Consider the following 20,697-nt stretch of genomic DNA (forward strand, 5'->3'; position numbering starts at 1 on the left):
ATAAATGAAATGACTAAAATTACAATTACAGTTTGTATTTATTTGTGACGTTTTCTTAGATTTCACATAATGTAATATTTAGTAACTTTATTTACAAATTATCAGCCCAACACATGGCCAATAAACTTTAGTTTTTGTCTAGGATTTGATTTATTTACAAAAATTTTCGAATTACGAAACAATATTTCGAATTCGCGAGTTCACGGGACAAATATTTTGCGATATTCAATCAATAAAGCGCAAAACACTATTACTCTTTTTTTTACTCGTTAAAAAAGTTGAATTAAAAGTCCTCTTTACAATTTTATAAGAAACGATTTTCTACCGAAAATTCGTCAAGCGTTACTATTCTTATAAATGAATCTAACGTAAATGCAATTTCGTGAATGACATCTCGTTTTATATCGTTCTCGTTCTATGTGTACACGCACACACACACACGCGCGCGCACGCACGCACACACACGCGCGTTCTTTTATAGATTTCAATTGTAATAGCCTCTCTTAAGGCAACATTGTTGTCTGTAGGTGATATTTAAGGATAAATGTCACCGTCTATTCCTTTTTTTTGGTACTTAATAACACTAATACATTTGTTGTTGGCAGTACTTGTTGTAATTACACTCCCCATAAATAATTTCCAATGGCTTTTTTTATCTTTTATACAGCATAGTTTTGCAGAGTTATGGACGCATTATACGTATAAGTCTAAACAAGAACAGAGATTGATCGAAAAAAATAAATTTGAACATTATGCACACCTTCGTCACATAGAAAAGCATTCGAACGATAGGAATATTAAAAATTTGATCTTCAATTATACTAGATAAAACAACATATTACATATATTTCATCAAATTTTTTGATTTAATGAAATGAAAATTATATGTATACAAGGCGCTGAAAAGATTTGTTGCATTTCTCGTAGCCTATATAATCATTTGCAGCACATCTGCAATATAATTTACGAAATTCTTGTTTTACGCTTCGAAATTTGTCATTTACGATGTTTTGTAATAAACTCAGAAAATATCCGTTTCTTGCCAAGTATTTTTGTAATCAACATTTAGTGTACAATTACGTGATTGAACCAAAAATTTTCATAAATATTTTCATAAATATACTCATGATTATTGCAAGACATTCCTGATTTATGAAGTTGCACTCATGTGATAAAGATATTATTTTAATTAAAAAATTTCGAAAAAATAAGTAAAAAGACGGAATGAGCACATTCAAATAGGAAAATCAATTTTTATTAAATAGAGCATTGTAAAACAGGGGGTATATGTAACAGAAGTTCATGAATTCTGTAATTCAATGAAATTATTTAATTGTCAGTTCATATATGTGAACACAAAACGAAATTTAGAAAAATATTTTCATTCATTAACATCATGTCGGATCCTTTTAATGTCCTTACTAGGTTCGAAAATGAAGTATAAAAGAATCATTCATTATTAAATTAGGGGAAAATGCAATTTCATATAACTGATATGAGAGTATAGTATTGATTAATTATCAACCAAATAACAAATTAGATTAAAAAAAGTTAAAAAAAAGAACAAGTTTCTGTATTATTATTATTGATGCTATCGGTCAAATATAAATATGATTGTACGAAAAATGTAATCACAAAAAATAACAAGTTAATTATAAAGCAAACACATATTGGCAGCAATATCGACATTAAATCATCTCAATTTGTAAATGTATTTCGTTTATTTTGTCCCTTTATAACCGTTGGAATGTTCTCACTCTCTCACTCTGACTCTCACTCTCTCTCTCTCTTTCTTTCTATTCCTTTCTATTCCTTTCTCTCGCATTCCCTTTTCTTTTAATAAATTTTGCAAACGCTTTTTCTATCTACCTGCCAAGGTTGTTGCATTTGAAATTGGTTTGTTCTAACTTTCGCTTTCGAACATGATAATAACACTGTATCCTCACGCTTCTACAAAGTATATATTATATATTTATTTCCTTAATATATGCAAGATCTGTTGAGTACTTGCTCTTGTTTTATTAACGCATGTTCATTCTGTTCATACGACCACACTGTTCGTAATAATATAAGTAGAATATAATATATGACACTTTTCTCTGTATATATAACTGTATTCGTGGGTGTTGCAATTTACCACTTTCTTAAGATTTCGACCATAATTATTTACCTAAAGGACTCTGCAAGCTTCATCACGGTAAGAAATAAATGGTCGAAAAAAATGGTTAAATTAATAATACAGCAGCTCGGTAACAAGTTATACATATAATAAGGGTTTCACAATAATAAATAATTCTTGAAATCGAGCCATAGCTACGCTGTAATTTATAAATAAGGACTTGCTGTCCATACTTAGGCAAATAACTTTTGCTTTATTGCCATTTAGAAACTATATATAATGAAATATTATTTTTTTTTCTCATAGTCAATAGTAAGAATTTTTATATTTTTTTTTTCAGTCTTATAAGCAATAAATCTGTTTTCATAGAAAGATGTTCAATTAGATTTGTTTTTAAATGGCTTATCTTCTTTTAATCATCCTCAATTCTATATCATTATTCCATATTCCTCTGTACATTTGTAGCTTCCTAAGTAATGCTGTATGTAAAGTTTATTACAAATAAGTCATAAGATATAATTGAAAAGAAAAAGACATTTTCATAGAAAGAAAATACTGCTCAACTAATCTGTATCATATTCAAAAATGTCTCTTTCCAAAGTGGGTATTTATTTCACTAAACCTTATTTCCATTAAGGTTTATTACCTAAATGACTTTGCATATGCAAGCAGGACATTTTTTAATATTTTACTGAAGTGGATTTCTTTTTAATCGGAGTGAATCTTCATACTGACTGTTTAATATGAAAAGCCATCTAATTTAAAAGATATAAGTTGTTAGAGCGACGACTGCGCCGATGGGTTCCTGTGCTTGCAATTAAACAGATGAGGAGGTATAATATAAATCTAATTATGCACTGTAGTTGATGCATGTTGAAGTCTTTCTAATTCTTCCAACGATAAAACATTTGTCTGGACAAGCTCTGGTAGCTTACCAGCCCGAGCTTGAGCAAGAAGTTCTGGACTAAACCATCGTGCCAACTGATTCGAAGTCGGTGACAGGTCTCCACCATTGCTACCCACATATCCTAAACCCGGTGACGCTTGTCGACCTACGGGCATGTTTAATTGCTGCGACCGCATTACTCGCCCATCTGTAAAAGATATATGTCAGTGTTATTTGTACCATTTATTTTGGTACACATTCAATCTATGTGTTGAAAAATATAATGTCTAAGTTTGCTTCGTATCTCTTTTTGAAATAGAAATATTAATTTGGTATTTAATATCAGGAAAAAGCATAGAGTAGTTTAGTTAAAATAAAAGACAGCCTAAAATAAGCATTAATTAATTACTTTAAGTTCGATCCAAAGATAAATGCTGTCTAGATTGGTTTAAATAAGAGGAACAGCTAAAATGTGAGATCTAATTATTCCAATTTCTGAACACCATTGCATGCAATTTGATTAGAGAAGAGGTAAACACCTGAAAATATTTTAGAATAACAAAATTAATTCGATTGTTTCAAAATGAAGAAATACTCTATGTGTAGCAAAAACGAAAAACTTTTATTAGTAAACTATAAAATATTTATTAATTGTAAAATTTCTATTTTTACTTATATCAATTTGTGCACAAATTATAATTACCTGCACGATTGGAGTTGTAGTTTTGATTTAAAACCATTTGCATTTGTGAGTTAAGAATCCGCTGTTGTTGTTGCGGCGGTTGATGTTGCATGTTAGCTAAATGTGAAGGGGCTTGCTGCACCTTCATTTGATTATTCATACTATTTGACCTCTGATTTATCATTGAATTCTGAGCAACATTGTATTGTGGAACATTATGATGTGGGATAGAACTAGTCATGGTATGTTTGGAGCGTGCAGGATTACCGTACACGCTTGAAACCGTTCTATGCTGCTGTTGTTGTTGCTGTTGCTGCTGTTGAAAATCTGAATTTGCACTGTATTGGAATTGATTACTTCCATTGCTACCACCACTACCACCTTTTACTATTGGTCGACCTATGATAGTCAAGAGAAATATAGATATTAAATATTGACTCTAACAAGTTTAAAATAGATGTTACAAGGTACAAAACATTTTTATAACGTTTCACATACCTGGGTGTTGCTTAATAGTCGGATTTGACCATGTAGACTGGACAGACTGTGGTCGTAAGGTATTATGTCGACATAGAACTCCTTGTGTTAGTAATTGAACTGCAGACTGCATTTGTTGCATTTGTGATGTCTGTGATTGAGCCGTCAATTTTGATGGATCGCTACTATTTCCTATATAAAATTAAAAAAATAAATTAGACAAATTAGGAACTTAATTTCTCACTTCTTTACTATATATACGAATATTGTACAATCTACATATAAAACCTGATAAAAAGAACTGTTTTTCATTAGTATTGCATATGTATGACACATTTCAATACACAATGAAATATATGATTAAAAACATATTTTGTCAAGCTAAGATCATAAGTCTTTTTATTTTTGAATTCATTAACAAATAAAATAAAACGATAAACAAGGATTAAAGAAAAATACGAATTGTTAATATGCTTAATTTCATTCAAATTGTGTATGAAAATGAAAAGAAATATTTATACTTTGCCTAATTTGTTTTAACTTTTACATAAATATCGTTTTTAAATACATGCAATTCTTTTAACCATATCAAGTGATGAAAGTTACAAGATCTCAAGTGCATGCATTAAAATACAAAATTATCTCAAAGCATTCCATTAAAGGAAGAATGAAAATGTAAAGAAAAAGTTAAAAGCATGAAATATATTTATAAAGTGTTTTATTATAAAACTATTTCAACATATTTTTCTTTTGTAATATGTTCATATATTAGTCTATGAAGGAAAATGTAATTTATATTACTAGTTGATTTTTTTTGCATTTTTTTTTAAAGTAGGATTAATATTTATATTCGAAATTAAAAGACTCATTTTCGTGTATAACATGCAGCAAAATGCAGACAAATTAAATCTCAAACACATTAAAGGTGTCAAGCAAAAAGAAAGAAAAGAAAACAAAATTATCATTCCTCATTTTAATACAAAAATAAAAAAAAATAATGTTACACATCGGATAATAGTCACAAACTTATGAATTCTTTTTATGTATGAAATTCGCGAAATACCGAGTGGTTTAAGTAACAACTTCATCATTCTGTAAAATTGATATCTTGTTTTCCTCTGCGTTTCTTAATATATTATTATTATCAACTATTATCGTTTCAATCTCGAATTGCTTTGTTAACAGTTTGTCAAGAATAAGAGGGCTATTATTATTAGCATCATTTAGGGTCGATTCTTTATCGGTATTTTCTTTCAATGATCTTTCATAAGTAAGCCTATTCTCCTCAGTCTTATTTAGGTTCGAATTATTACTCCTATCTTTTTGTTGTAGCAAAGAAGAAGTATATTTGTCTTTTAACGCGGATTCTTCTATGTCTACGTTATTGTTGCCATCATTATCGATCTCCTGCAAATTTCTCGAAGCTTCAGTCCCAGACATACTACCATGCTTTGTATGATTAGTAAGTTCAATTGTATTATCATAAGAAGCAGATTGTTGTGTGTAAATATTTTTTTTGGTATTAAATGTGTTGTTACGATTCTCATTAGCTGTAGATGGAAATAAGCATTTCGATTCTAATTGATGATTAGACTGATTCGCACCCTCGGGTTCCTTATCGGCAGTCATTTTACGTAACACTGACGTCGGGGTAAAAGCAAGTGGCGTTGGGCTCATGGTCTGCTTTGCTGGCGAATTAACGGGGCTCGACGCTCTTTGTTGAGCTTGTTGTTGTTGTTGCTGTTGATCCTGTCGCTTCCGGAAGTTTTCACGTTGTTCCTCCAACTTTTTCTTAATTAAAGCACTTTGCATTATAGATTGAGCATGCATGACAATCTCCCGCGGTGAAGGAACCCTATGTTGCATCACTGTTAAAAATAATAAAATATCAAGCATGCTTTAAATGGACAACACTACACAGATAGACAGATCACTGTCCTAATAAGTTTAAAGAATTGTTGTGAAGAACAAAATTACAATTTCTTTAAAATAATATATATCAAGTACTTGATCACTTCTTCCTTCTTGTATACGGTTTACTTATTATTACTACCACAAAGCAAGAGAAGAGCAAAATAAAAAAAAGTTATTATTTTTTATGTTCTACCTGGATGCTGTACTGTTAATGTACTGGGGCTAGCAGTCAAATTTGGAGATATTATTGAAGGTGGACAATAAGCTGCATCCCAAACAGTAACATACATATTTATACTATAATATTACAATATACTTTATGAAAAATGTATTTAATAATAAAAATAATGATCGCACAATTTTCATATTAATTGTATAGTAATGAAAAATTTGTGTATCAGAAATAATTATAAAAAAAGGTTGATTTAAAAAACATTTTAGTTTGAAATAAAATGAACAAGTGAATCCTATCGAGTGTAAAAAACGTATAAAAGTAATCAACATAAACCCTTTTACTACAAATTCTATTCAAATAAACAATAGATATAACTTACCATTGTTCATAGGGGATGGAATCCTTTGTTGCTGCTGTTGGTACAACATCTGTTGCAAGATATGATCTTGAGGAGTGGGTGCACTAGGATGCGGACTTATTGTACGGGGCGTAGTACCACCATACATTTTCAAAATGTTTACTAGAACTTCTCTATGACGATGTTGCATGGCTGGATTCTATTTCACATATTATTATTATCATTATTGTAGATTAACATATTAAAAACAAATTCAAACATAAATTTATTTTCTAGTTAAACAAGCAAACCTGTAGTTGCTGTATGAGATGTTGTCTAGTTATTTCTCCTTGTTGAAGACCTTGAATAATTGCTTGAGCTTCTGGTCTTTGGAGGAGTTCCTGACTTGTTGGAGCGTTACTCAACATCATTTGCATTTCTGGCGGAACTGGACTCATACCTAACATTCGTTGACCACCCATCATCATAGACAACATGTCTGAATGCTGCTGCTGTTGCTGTTGTTGTTTTTGTTGCTGTTATAAAAATAGTCAATGTTGAAGAATATTGTTACCTTTCTCCTTTTTCTTTCTTTAAATTAGAAATAACATTTCTTACTAACCTGTTGAATCTGTAATACTTTCATTAGATTTTCGTGCTGCATTTGTGCCTGATGTGGGTGCTGAGTTGGTCCAACAGAACCAGCGTGATTAAATGTTGTAGCATGCATTGGTTCTGGGACCGATTGTTGAGGGGCAATTGCTTGTGTTTTCAGTTGTGAGTTAAGCAACTACAGAAAATTACACATTATCTCGAATGTAACAGAACATTGTGCAATTTTGATGTCAAATAAAAAGATTATCTTACTTGTATTAATGTTACAGGTTGTTTTTGAGAAATAGGACCGTTCGCCGCTGGTATAGCCTGTCCCCCAGTCACTTGAGCAAGCTAAATTATAAATAAATTATATATAAAAAAAATAGGATAAAATTGTAACGTAATTTATTGTATATATAATACACATAATATTACCAATTTTTTAAACGCAGAAAGATCTTCTTCAGTCTTATTTACACGAGGTTGATCAGTCGAAGACGTAGGTGGAGGAGCGCCACCTCGCATGCGTGCTTCCAACTCTTCGAGACTGTGCACAACTTTTCCACCAACTTCTGCAAAAAATTTTCAGTCAAGCATATAGTGTTCTATTTGTTATAATAATAAAAAAATTAATAGTAGGAATTCTCACCCATATCTTTAATAGATGAACTTTTCATCATCGGTATGACAGTGCTAGCTGCATCCCCTTGTCCATTTTGACTTGGTTTGTTACCACGTTGTAGCATTTCCAGAAGCTTTACACCAGTAGTGGATGTAGTATTGTTTGTTGCCGTTGTATTAGCAGGAGAAATGGGAGCAAAGTATGTATTAGATTCAGTCACTGATGGAATCTGGATATTTGGTTCAGTAATATCATTAAGGAGATTGTTCAATATATCATCTTGTATAGAAGTTCTACGACTATCTACTTGTTGAACAGGACTCTCCCTCTTAAACCACTGACTAAATCGGGAACAAGAACCTCCGTTTGAGCCAACTCCATTCTGTATAAATAAAATGTAATTTTATTAATATCCATCGTTTTATTTAAATTATTAAATACTATATCGTTTTACATAAATACAAAATGAGACAGACTTACGGTTAAAAGTCCAGGTACGCCAGGGAATGTGTCAGATTTCAAGAATTCATCTAGATTAAAATCAGGATGACTATTTTCTTGATTCTGATTAGCGGTGCTAGAATTATCTGTCGTTTCGCAACTTTGTTCGGTCACAGCGCTTTCGTTGGAATCGTGATTCGGTTTTTGCGCGAGAGACGTCGACTCGTTTTGTTCTGAGATTGGCGAATGAGGAGCAGGTACAACGTTTATAGGTTGATCCATCGCGGTCGGTGTACTTCGTCCTTTCGGACCTGCTGAATTTTCAGTTTGCTTTCCATCTTTCTCCAACGAACTTTTTTTCCCGCGCTTCTTCTGTACCGGAGTTTGTTTTTTGTTCTTAGTATTGCTATTGCTATTATTCACCGCTTTTTCTTCAGGTATGTCTTCAAAACCTCTTAACTCAATGGTATCATGCTGGGATGTCGGTCCAGAACTAAACCATTCTGGTTCATCTGCATCGCAACGATTTTCGCTATATGTTCGCCTGCGATCATTACTGAATCTTCGTTCGCGTCCACGATCCTTATCACGTTCTGATTGATGATTACGATCATTCCGTTCAGCTGCTCTATCTCGATCGCGTTCCCTATCCCTATCACCATAGTCACGACCAAATGATCTTCGCTCAAACCGTTCGTTCCTCTCGTCCCGTTCACGCAAATTATCACGATCACGATCTCTTTCCCTTGCATTTTCCCGATCCTTTCCATCGCGAGTATCCCTGTTGTCACGATCACGCATAGAAGTACTACCACTTGCTCCAGACCGAAAAGCAGGTTCCAGTTTCTCATTCTCAGGTCTGAAGTCCCATATATCGCGAGTTAAAATCCTGCCGCTCCCAATTCGACGAACAGGTTCCCTATGACTAACCTGTAAGTAATATTTTGTCATGCATTTTATTATAATTCTAGTAACTTTAATATCTCTCTATAATAGTTGTTTTTTAAATAAATTACCACAACCTCTGTTTTTCCTATTGGACTCTCAGGACGTCGATTCGAAGGTTGATTTACGTTGACAAAACAACCTGAATTAAAACTTCTACGCTGAGGACTCAATACTATGCCGTCTTGTTCTTTACGAATTCGTTCTCTTGGATCTCCGTTGCGACGTTTATTATGATTTTCAGTAACTTGATCACCACGTCCAGTTCTTTCGTCTTTCGGTGGTGTATCACTTCGCTTCCTATCCGAATGCCAACGTTCAGGATCCCATACACCACGCGAACTTAATAAAAAAAGGATAGAAATAATAAGCGAACATAATTCATAAGAAATAACTATAAAATTAAACAAAAATGTTAAAACAATAGAAATAATATAAATAGATATTATGCAGTATTAAATAGAATTTATGTAGTATTATAAACATACTTATTATATGAAGTATCTAAGAAGTCAGGCCTCCTCTTAGATAATGGCAAACTCTTTATCAGCATCAATTCCTCCTGTAGATTAGTCCATGAATTATTATTTCATCAAATCAAAAAATCTAATCTAAGATACATGTTTAACCTCTTAAGTGGGGAAGAATATTTGCAATTTGCAGTGATATTTGCAGTTGAATGAGCAACTCAATACAACTTTTATATATATATATACTTAATTCTTTAGGAACTAAATGACTGACCTTGATAAAGTTAATTAGTTTGACTTCTGACTGGTTCATGTTATGGTACAGTAGTATATGAGATATTAGAAAATTATTCAATAATTTATAATTTTAAATTAAATTCTAAATTTTTAATATTATAGATTAATCTTTTATATGGATGTTTCAAAATCAATGATACGAAAAGATGAGATCAGCTTTCGTAATCGAGTCATTGAACAAAGCATTGGTGCCAATATTTCTGAATAATAATAACACACGCTGTAAAAAGATACAAAATGTAAACATAAATGTTTAAATTGAACCACTAAACTTTCTACATTTGACTGACACAAGCGGATAGCTTTCCTTAACATTAACGTATCATATAATTATCCTGCTGCGATAGATGTACATCCCCGTTCATAAATATTAGGAACTTTAACTCCGCGCATGTTATAGATGATTACAGATCGTCTTAAAATTTTTCAATAGAATTTAAATTAGAAAACTATGAAGGTCAATACATAATTATCATAATTTAGTATATTATTGTTATTTTTACGCGCAGTTTATACAAATACAAACATTGCTTTTTACATATGTAATGTCGCATGAATATAAAATTCTAATCGATTAATTCTTGGTACCTATTAATTGACACGTTTTATATGGAACTAGCAGGTGTCCTAATACAATATATAAACGAGAATGTATGTGTATCCACTAGGCCCAAGCGACTTGCTGTGGTGGATATATCCGGTGTATCCGCTTAAGAAGTTAATCGTAAATGACATTTCGATAGAATATTTCGTAGGTTAATAATAAAAGTACACATCGTACCCGGGAATATTGGAATTGAGGTCTTGAACGGCCTACTTCCATAATTGAAGTGTCGGTTACCTCCCCAGCCACCGACATAGATATAATTGCTTCATCTCCTGAAAAATGGTTAAAATAAGGAATATAAATTTATGTATTATCTATTTATACACACATTTCCTCCTTTAGAATGTTAAAAATAAAACATTAATAGTATTCTGTTGTATATAGTTTGCATCATATATATATGCACAGGCAAAATTATTATTAAGTACAAGCAGTTGTTGATCTTATGAAAAATCTAAAATTTTTCTTTATTTAAAATATAATCTGACATGATATGATACATAAGTTATAACGTTAAAATTATATGAGGCAGAAGAAAATTTCATTATACAAAATTAAATGAATTCTATATATGATGCATCACGTGGTACATATGGTTGCATCGGAAGTAGAGGCGTTTCAAAGATTTCAAGGTCATCTGTATTTTTTTTTAATTGAGTTATATATTTTTATTACATATATGTCAATTTATCTGTTTTTTCATTCTGTATTAAAAACAAAATTAAACTACTATATATAGCGACTACACATTTGCATATCATTGTATTTATTATAGCATTTAACATATTAATTAAATATATTAAATTTCATGTAATTAATATGTATTTTCACATAACTATAAAAATTTGATATTATGAAAATGGAATGTAGAATCTACTAAAAAATGGTTCTTTGAAAAATAACGGTATGTGCCAATATCTTTTACGATAACCATTGTAAGTATTAAGGTATCTATAAATATAACTTGTATTTAATTAGCTAAAAAGATATTTCAAATATAAGTTTATAAAATTTATAGTATATAATAACTTTCGAATTACTTAATAGCCATTAAAAGCTATCGAACCACTTGAATTTGTGTACAAATGATATAGAATAACGAACTTTAAGTTCCGCCATTGGTGTTAGACTTAGCGAAGATTTGAATGCGTGATGTGATAAATTCTTTCCAACCTTTAATTCCAAAATGAGATATTGGCTATTCACTGCAGAAGTACTTACGAAAAGTAACCCGTTTTGTAATGTTAGCAGATTTATTTTTGCGTGACCACCGAAAAGGCCTTGTTTGCATAGCTAGAGTCACATCTAACAGAGGCGATCCTGTTGGTCCTACCAGCGGACGTTTTCTTGGTCGTCGATACCAATTCGAAATAACAGTAACACCGCGTATGTTGTCTAGTTTCATTTTAATTTCCTCGAATTTATTTCGTTTATACTTTTATTGATACTGCTGGTTCGTTGGTTGAAATCGTATCAAGTAGTCGAACAAATATTTATCAACGAAGGACGAGACGGACGAAGAACTACCGTTTCAAACCAACTTAACACGGAAACGGTGAAAAATAAAGAAATGTAAAATTATATGTCGGTAATGTATAACTTTGATCGATTCATATGATTTTTTCACTATTGAATGAAGCTTATTGTTTTTAATCTCTTCTAATTTGTCGAATTTTTCTGATTGCGTTTACGTTCATGTAACACGCCTAAGAAACGAAACTCTTAAATTTTCATAGATACTACACGTCGTACAGCACGATACAAACTGACTAAACCGGCAGCTGGTTTTTAGGCGGACAGAGTTTACAATCCAATCAAGTATGTCCCTGAGAACGTTATTGTCAACCTATGTCTTACTGGTTTTATTTGTAGATACGTTTGAACGTAATTTGTAACTGATATTTTCTGGACAAATAAATATTTAGATATTTCTACATATATTTATTTAATTTTAAATAGATCTTTTTGGCACAGTAATTATTATCATATTTGTCATTACCAATAATATTTAAAATAAAAGTTAGAAAATGAATACTAATATAGTTAATACTTAAAAATAATAATGTACTGAATGAATTAAAAAAAAAATATTGTACATCATAAAATATCCTGTTTATTTTGTAACTATGAACTTTTTGCATATATACCTACCACATTATGTTATTATTTATATCATTTACATAACATTTTAATATTATTTATGATTGTATGTTAGATACACAAATCATGTTTATTAACTAATTTAAAATATATAAATAACTTAATTTTCAATACCTTGAAACGAATATTAATATCTTTAACAAATATTTTGTCTTCTTTGATAATATACATACATTATTATACATTCATGTTATAGATACTACATCAGTATTTATCTATACAAATTTTAAAAAAGCTGTGCGATAAATAAAACTATCTAAATTTCTTATTATAATATCACATTTTACTATATTTACTATATTTTTCACTATATGACTTTTTATTCTTAAACATATGAACAAGCAATATGTAATCAAATAACCAAAATTTAAATATTCTTTTCTGAAATTATAATATTACTAATAAGAAAACAATCTCTTTCTTTCATTGCATGCTATTCACAGATATTTCTATACACAAAACAGAGAACATTAATTCCAATAATTTATATATATATATAAATATATATGAATATCTTTAAGAGTGAACCTTTCAAACATATTTCAAAGAAAATCAAATATGTATTACTATTCTCACCTCCCAAATAAATTTTCATATTAAAAGTTTCATCAAAATTTAGGTATAATTTCTGCTTTAATAAAAGATTACAGTAAAAGAGAATATGTTTTATAACTACATCATGTGATAAATAAATACGTACAATTGATTTTAAAAGGGAGATAATAAAAATTTGTAAGTACAAATATTAAAATATACCTATCTTTACCATAACTTAAATATTACATTATTATATCTCACTTTTCATTAAAAACAAAAAAACATTGCACACTAACATCTATGTTACGATGGCAAATCTTACAATGGTAGTAACAAAATAGACATCAAAAGTTATTTTAATATATAAAATTCAGCAAATTACAATCATAATTTGAACATATACCTAAAAAAGAAATAATTCTTATAGATCATTTGTATGTGTGTGTAATGCGCGCGCGCGCGCGCGCGCGCACACACACACACACACGCGCACACACGCACGCACACGCACACAAAATGATACAATAATAATAAAAATATATACATATGAATAAATAGATATACATAAATATAATACTAAAATGGATGCAATACATATAAAGTGATACAATAATAATGAAATATACATATGTATATATGTATGTACATGTATACATATATATGGATGTATACTTACAATATATACACATACATACACATATACATATAAAAACATATAATTAACGTAGTAGAATGTAAACTAAACGATCTCATACCTTTATCTTTAGGAGTTGGCAGTTGCTTGTCATTTGTCACAGATTCCTGAGACATTCTGCTTTTTACCACGTTTATCCTTCGAGTAAGGTAAAATTCACAGCACACACTATACAGACTTTATTTTTTCTAGATCTTTTATGTGAGATCTATCTACGTCTCATACGCCATACATACGTATATATCTAATTGTTGAGTTTATATTCTAGCTATATACCTTAGTACTGTTTAGTATCACAGACTGGTTTTTCCTTCTATGCCTCGAGTTTTATCTTTAAAAGCGAGGAAAGGATTCCGCGATTGGGGGGGGGGGGGTCAAACGATACAGTTTTAAACGTAGACTCAACCAGGTAACAGTTCTAATATCGATGGCTCTCGGTGGCCACTCTCACTTCGTTCAAAAGAGAAATGAAGAAAAAGTGTTTACGTGCTGAACGAGGGCTACGGTTTTACGCACGGGTTATGCAGAAGATGAACGCAAAATAATAATTGATCGCGTGAGATTCGAAGCACGTGTTACTGAATATCATTTCATTACATCGGCACGTCCTCCGTCAATTATTTAATAATCCATCGATTTATCACACAAAATGTACACATACAACACTAGTTCACTGCTATACAAAAATAGAAAATGGCGCACGATCCCCACTTCCGCCGTTGTTTCTCACTGCTTCCTTGATCCACAACGGAGAGCGTTTTAAGTTACTACAATCTTATAGATAGCACTACGTCATCTTTACGCGCGAGCATTCCATTAATCGAGCGCCATCTTTCCGAGAATTTATCACTAAGGAGCATCCACAAAGCTACTTATTTTTTAAAGGTAAAATTGCCAATTCTTTTCTTCTTCATTAATAAAAAATACATTATTTTTTATGTAAAATCGATGATGTTTCAGTGAACATGGATGGTGGAAAAATATAAGAAGTATTAGGTAAAATCACTAACTTCTTGATAGACATTATGGCAGTTTTTAATTTTCTATAATTGTATTTTCTTTTTGTGATTAAATTGAGTTTTGTAATTTCATACTTTTATGTTGGGATATGTATGTAAAGTAGTAAGTAAAAGAAAGAGGAAAAGCGTGTCGAAGGCGTTGTGCGAAAAGAATGCAATGAGAACATGCAATGTAGCAATCTACAATTTGAATTTGGCGCGAGACAAACATTAAGAACTGCATGACGAAATAGAAGCAAAATGGCTTCTGAAATCTCTGCTTTTCATTACAAAAATCATTGTAAAAGTTTGCTATCAAAAGAAAAACAATAAACTAAATCAAGCTCTTTTTAAAAAAATCTGGGAATTGAGGAACAATACATATTTATAATGAATCGATCAGTTTTCCAGTAAATAAATTATAGTAACTTTACTAGGAACATGGAATAAAACTGAAATTAACACTTCGGCGCGAACATTGAAATAATTTTAGAGCTCAATCTTTTTTAGTTTAGAATTAAGCCCGAATTTGACAAATTGATAACCTTTTATACCCTTTTTATTTTTTGAAATGTACATTATTACAAAGTTTTGCATATTGCTATGCTTATTAAAAAGTTTATTAATACAAATATTAATAATAAAGATAAACATACATATATATTTCGGTATATATTCACGTCTATTTTCATATTTACATTTGTCAAAACAAAAAAGAATAAAAAGCAAGAAATAAAATTGTAATTGGGGAAGTATTCACGTGCAAATTATTATTCGAAACACATTATTATAGGTTACGTTAATCTACGCAGTTACAGTTACAATAATTACTGAGTCTTAAAAGTAATGCAAAATAATCTTTATTTGACTAAAATAGAAAGTGAAAATATAGTAAATGGTAAATTCTCATTTATCGTAGGAACTCTTAACTATTCATTATTAAAGTAGAAATATTTCACATTATTTCTCGATAATGATAATTGATAATTATTTTATGAATATATTCACATTACTTTGTCCATAATCTCCGCATATATAAACACATATACACGTGATCTTTATGATTGAAAATTTCAAAAATTTTTTTAATAAGTTATATTCATATTTGCAAAAAAATGCATATAAACAAAATATATTGTATCAGTAATGATATATTTTTGTCAAACATTAAGAATAACTTTACCATAAAAGAAGGAAATGCAAAGATATAAACAAGTCAATGTTACAAACAATATATAATCAAATCATATTAATCTAAATGTAAATATTTATTGAACTCAAAATAATGCAATGTAAAATGGGTTGCTCACATTTTTTTGTTTGTCATTCTTCAATGCATTTCAGAAAGTACTTACTTAATAATTATAAAACATAATAAAACTATAAAAGGAACACTATTGTATTTTTTAGAATGACAATGTGTGTTTGTTTAATACACCATAGAATATTATAAAGTATTACAAAATATATTTTCTTATATGTAAATGGTTTGTAACAAGAAACACGCTTTCTTCCTTTTTTCATCTTTAAATGAAATGTAAAAAAATTAAGAAACGTTATTTAACATATCATTAGATAACACTGGCATTCTAGTGTTACAAATGACTAATTATTAAAGTACTGATGGAATGTTCAATGTTGTTCTCCATTCTACATTAGTAATTCTGCTATTAAAAACAAATTAACTGCTTTAAATATTGTAGAACTATTAAATATACTAAGAAGTGTTTATATGTACTTTTTATAATAACATTTTCTTAATCGTAAAATATTATATTAACAAGAAGTTCCTGGAACTATAATATGTAAAATATTTTATAGAAAGTACAAATAACCATTTTTGAAACAATGTATAACCAAAATGTATTATTCAAATTTTACAATGTATGTATTTCTTTAGAATTTCCAAACATAGAAATACTCATAGCATTTGTATCTTCATCAAATATATTAAAATATTAATGATATATTTTTTTTGAAGAAACGTATCAAGTAAAAATAGAACATATATTGTTAATTTTCTTCTTCGTGTACTGATGTACTTATTACATTATTTTCACCCATTTCATCCTTTATATGTACTTCATCTAGTTTTTTGGGCGACCCCAACATTTTGGTGTATTTTGCCTCTTCTTTTTCTGAATCTTCTTTTTTACCGTTATCCTCTGTTGAGTTCTGCATATTATTACTATTTAAAGTTTCTGACGAATTCAATATTTTCTTCTCCTCTGCAGTTGTATTATCCGCATTCTTCCCCCGTCCTCTTTTTGTAGTAGCTACTGATTCTTTATTTGTTTTCTTTTGTGTTTCTTTCACTATTTTCGTTGCATCAATATCATCTTCACTAAAAGCAGCTTTACCACGCATTTTCGTAGGTTTCTTCTGTGGTGTTTCTTTTTTCTTTACATTCCGTCCTTTTTTAGCAGTTTGAGCTGATTCTGACTCATTATTTTCAGTAGTTTCACTTTCATTATTAGTATCTGTTCTGAAGGTAACAGGTATCGAGTCTGAAGGAAATTTTTCTGTTGCTTTCACTTCCTCATCATCTTTTGTAATATCATCTGAATTAGGTTCATTTTTACGACCCCTTGCTTTCCTTGATGCTGTTACTTTTCTGGATTTATCATCTTCTGTTTTAACATCGTTTTCAGTCTCATTGTTGCTAGTTGCTTTAGTTTTATTGTTAGCTCTACTAGAAATTTTATTTTTTGTATCATCGTGTACATCGACCTTCTTTTTTGTTGTTTTTGCCTTTGGTTTACTTTCCTTTGATGTTGGCTCAGCATTTATTTGCTTTCTCTTTTTTGTAGCTGGTGCTTCTAAATTTTCAGCATTTTCATTAACAGGTTCTCTTTTGGCTTTTCCCTTTGACTTTCCCTTAGCTGAAATGAATATATGATCATCATGTTAATACATGTATAATAAATTTTAGATATGTACAGTAATAAGTACAATCCTGTTGATTTCCTGATTTTGATGTTATTTAGTGATTAAAAGGATGTATTTTAGTACAGCACAGTAAATCCTTTGCAGACTGATGTTAAATAGCCACCCAAAGTCCTTTTACCTTACAGACACGTTTAGGCATACAGTCGCCTGAATCTCTGAGGTATGTTAGTACTTATAGACACATAGCGACTTGCTATATGATTCCTATAGCACTTTTTCGAAATAAACTGAACTATTTTCATTGTATAAATCTTATTTCTTGTTAGAATTAACTTCCGTAAATGTTAGATCTTAGTCCTCCCCATATCACATTTCTGTCTCACAATATTAGACTTTCGCTGTATGTCTCAAACAAACAATTTGTGTTCTAAAGAAATTAAGTTATATTTTTATCTTTAAGTTGCCTACATAACCTTTCCTTATAATGAAATACAAATTTCATGAACATAAAATAAAGTTTATAACTTTTAAAATGTGACCTTGAGGCATGTATCTTTCACTTATAGAATATTCCAAAACCTCTCATCTCGTACACCCAAAAGTCAGATACCCCATTCCACAAAGAATTAAATAGAGAAACAACTAATTGATATAAGCCTTCTAAATGATAAATCCATAAGGTTACATAAAAAAAAACTAATGATGTAGCTAATACCTAAAATATGATAACCATTACTTTTAATGTAAATGTTTTTGAAAAAACCACATAATTAAATTAAATAAAAAGACAGTTTTGGTGATATGTGTGTATCACATATCCCATATAAACAAAACAATCTGATTTATCATCTTTCTGCTGCAGTCTTCATATACAATGTTTAATGTTTTTACGTATGTATAAACCACTAAATGAACATTCCCAATGAATTATTAAAACATTCATAAAATTCCATGCTAAGAATATTTATCCTAAAATTATAGTGGCTGTACAAAATACTTGTAGATTCACTTATTTCCTAATGAAATATTTTTTAACAGGTTCTATATTTCATTTTCACAATATCAATTTTTTTAGTCATGTGGAAACACTACTATAAGACATAAAATTTAACATACTTGGATCTAATTAATTAATATATAAATGCTATAATAAATATGGCGTATAAATATTTTTCGTAGCCACTGTATATATTTTAAACTAAAAAGCTTTAATATCTTTCCTCGTGATTGTACACATTCCCAATGCGCGTCCGAAAATTACCGCGTAACCACCACGTTACCTTATAAATCAAATAAGCAGCAAAAATTAACAAACAAGTTTTTCGTATATGAAAATTCTCATTCAAAGAACACATATTAACAATGATATTACAAACTTATAGAAAGATTTCGGATACGTACATTCTTCGTCTACATTGATTCCCGCCTTTTTCGCTGTGGCTTTAGCGCGTGTCTTTTTCGTTTCAGTTTCCTCGGCATTTTTCACCTTCTCGTTGACTGGATTCATATCAGCTTTTTCCGCAGCCTCTTTGTTCCTCTTCGGCGCGGACTTGATTTTAGAGTTTGGTTTTTCAGTCACTGAGGCGGTTTTAGCTGATGTCTTGGGTTTTATTTTCGCGTTCCTAGTTACCGCCGTGGCCGTTTCTGTACCTTCTGTCTGCTCGATTTTAGTTGATTTTGCAGCTCTCGGAAACCTAATTTGCTTTTCCTCGTCACTTTTACTCGCAGCCTTCGCTACAGTTTTTTTCTTTTTCGGGGGCGACACATCGCCGGCTTCTGCAGCTCTCTCTACAACCTCTGCCTCCGAATGTTTCGCAGGCTTACGGGGTGCCATTTCGTCTCACGAGTATCTAAGATATATTTAGAAACTAATTTTTATACTATTATTGTTATATTTTACATATAAAAAGTGATATATATATATGACTAAATACTACAAACCACTCGTTAAACATAAATAACTAAATACTACAGAACGCCGCGTGATTACTTACCACTTACCGGTGCCCAACGTGCAATAACGTGTTCGTTGCATTAACTGGTGTCCGCAAGTCTGCAAGTTACACGACTAAACTAACATAGTAGCAGATCGGCAGCTTCAGGTTTCGAATGAGTTTGATAATCGACAATCGATTTTCGGATTGACGAGTGGCGACAAGATATCAACGGATCAAATCCTTCTAACAACCGTAATTCCCCTAAATACACGCAGCAACATGCTACGCTTACTTTGCAACCAAGTAAACCAACTTTTTTATGAAATATTTACAGCTCTTAAGAATGGAGCCTAAGGCCCAATGTTTTGCACCCCTCCAAATAATTTTATCTTAATATTCATTCATTTAACATTTACCTAATCCTTTATTAAATTATAATAATTTTAAGCTTTTCTTTATACCTATAAATATCGTAACTTTTGAGGACTGTTTTTATATGATTCATTAATACATTGAGATAACCACTTGATGTCTTAGAGTGTTACAAAAAAGGATTTCCAATTTATTTTTTATTTACTGTTATTTTAAATTTTTCATTAATTTTATATTTATGGCGTAAGCATTTAATTTGTTACTGTTTAGGGTTTATTCTAATAAAATTGTATTCTATGAAATTGTATCATAAAATGATCCGAATTTTAAGTAATATATAAGGGAATGAGTATATCGCGGAGTCATCCTTAATCTCGTTTAATGCTACTCTGTTATTTACATTTTTTTAGTAAAGTAAAATATTTAATTATCAAAATTCTTGTTAATAGTAAAAGAGATTAATCTAAACATAACGAGTATGTATATTCATATCGTATTTAACAAATAATGTTACTAAGATGAAATTTAATAGAATGAAAAT

General features: G+C 30.4%; 2 protein-coding genes across 14 annotated transcripts; both read right to left on the reverse strand.

Moving 5' to 3' along the window:
* Positions 1–19: 19 nt before the first annotated feature.
* Positions 20–14,716, reverse strand: LOC117232699 (putative uncharacterized protein DDB_G0271606). Of its 11 annotated transcripts, none has more exons than XM_033492255.1 (16): positions 14,022–14,716; positions 10,744–10,841; positions 9,684–9,757; positions 9,273–9,537; positions 8,290–9,180; positions 7,837–8,191; positions 7,623–7,759; positions 7,458–7,538; positions 7,213–7,380; positions 6,902–7,126; positions 6,633–6,810; positions 6,272–6,343; positions 5,769–6,032; positions 4,186–4,356; positions 3,709–4,086; positions 20–3,213 (listed from the first exon to the last, which is right to left on the reverse strand). In XM_033492255.1, the coding sequence occupies exons 1-16, from the start codon at positions 14,074–14,076 to the stop codon at positions 2,966–2,968; spliced, it is 3,660 nt and encodes a 1,219-aa protein (XP_033348146.1). In that variant the 5' UTR covers positions 14,077–14,716; the 3' UTR covers positions 20–2,965. The 11 variants fall into 11 exon arrangements, with proteins under 11 accessions (XP_033348146.1, XP_033348145.1, XP_033348140.1 ...); XM_033492254.1 differs by having other exon boundaries at positions 6,902–7,129; XM_033492249.1 differs by lacking the exon at positions 14,022–14,716 and adding an exon at positions 11,791–12,353 and having other exon boundaries at positions 6,902–7,129; positions 7,623–7,756.
* Positions 14,717–16,207: 1,491 nt separating this feature from the next.
* On the reverse strand, positions 16,208–20,102 carry LOC117232796 (serine-aspartate repeat-containing protein I-like). 3 transcript variants are annotated; one of them, XM_033492443.1, is made up of 3 exons: positions 19,842–20,102; positions 19,249–19,697; positions 16,208–17,840 (listed from the first exon to the last, which is right to left on the reverse strand). In XM_033492443.1, the coding sequence occupies exons 2-3, from the start codon at positions 19,679–19,681 to the stop codon at positions 16,972–16,974; spliced, it is 1,302 nt and encodes a 433-aa protein (XP_033348334.1). In that variant the 5' UTR covers positions 19,682–19,697; positions 19,842–20,102; the 3' UTR covers positions 16,208–16,971. The 3 variants fall into 3 exon arrangements, with proteins under 3 accessions (XP_033348334.1, XP_033348335.1, XP_033348336.1); XM_033492444.1 differs by having other exon boundaries at positions 19,849–20,079; XM_033492445.1 differs by lacking the exon at positions 19,842–20,102 and adding an exon at positions 19,789–19,825.
* Positions 20,103–20,697: the final 595 nt, after the last annotated feature.

Source organism: Bombus vosnesenskii, unplaced genomic scaffold, assembly GCF_011952255.1.
Source record: "Bombus vosnesenskii isolate JDL3184/JDL3185 unplaced genomic scaffold, Bvos_JDL3184-5_v1.1 scf7180000013293, whole genome shotgun sequence".
NCBI classification, from domain to species: domain Eukaryota; kingdom Metazoa; phylum Arthropoda; class Insecta; order Hymenoptera; family Apidae; genus Bombus; species Bombus vosnesenskii.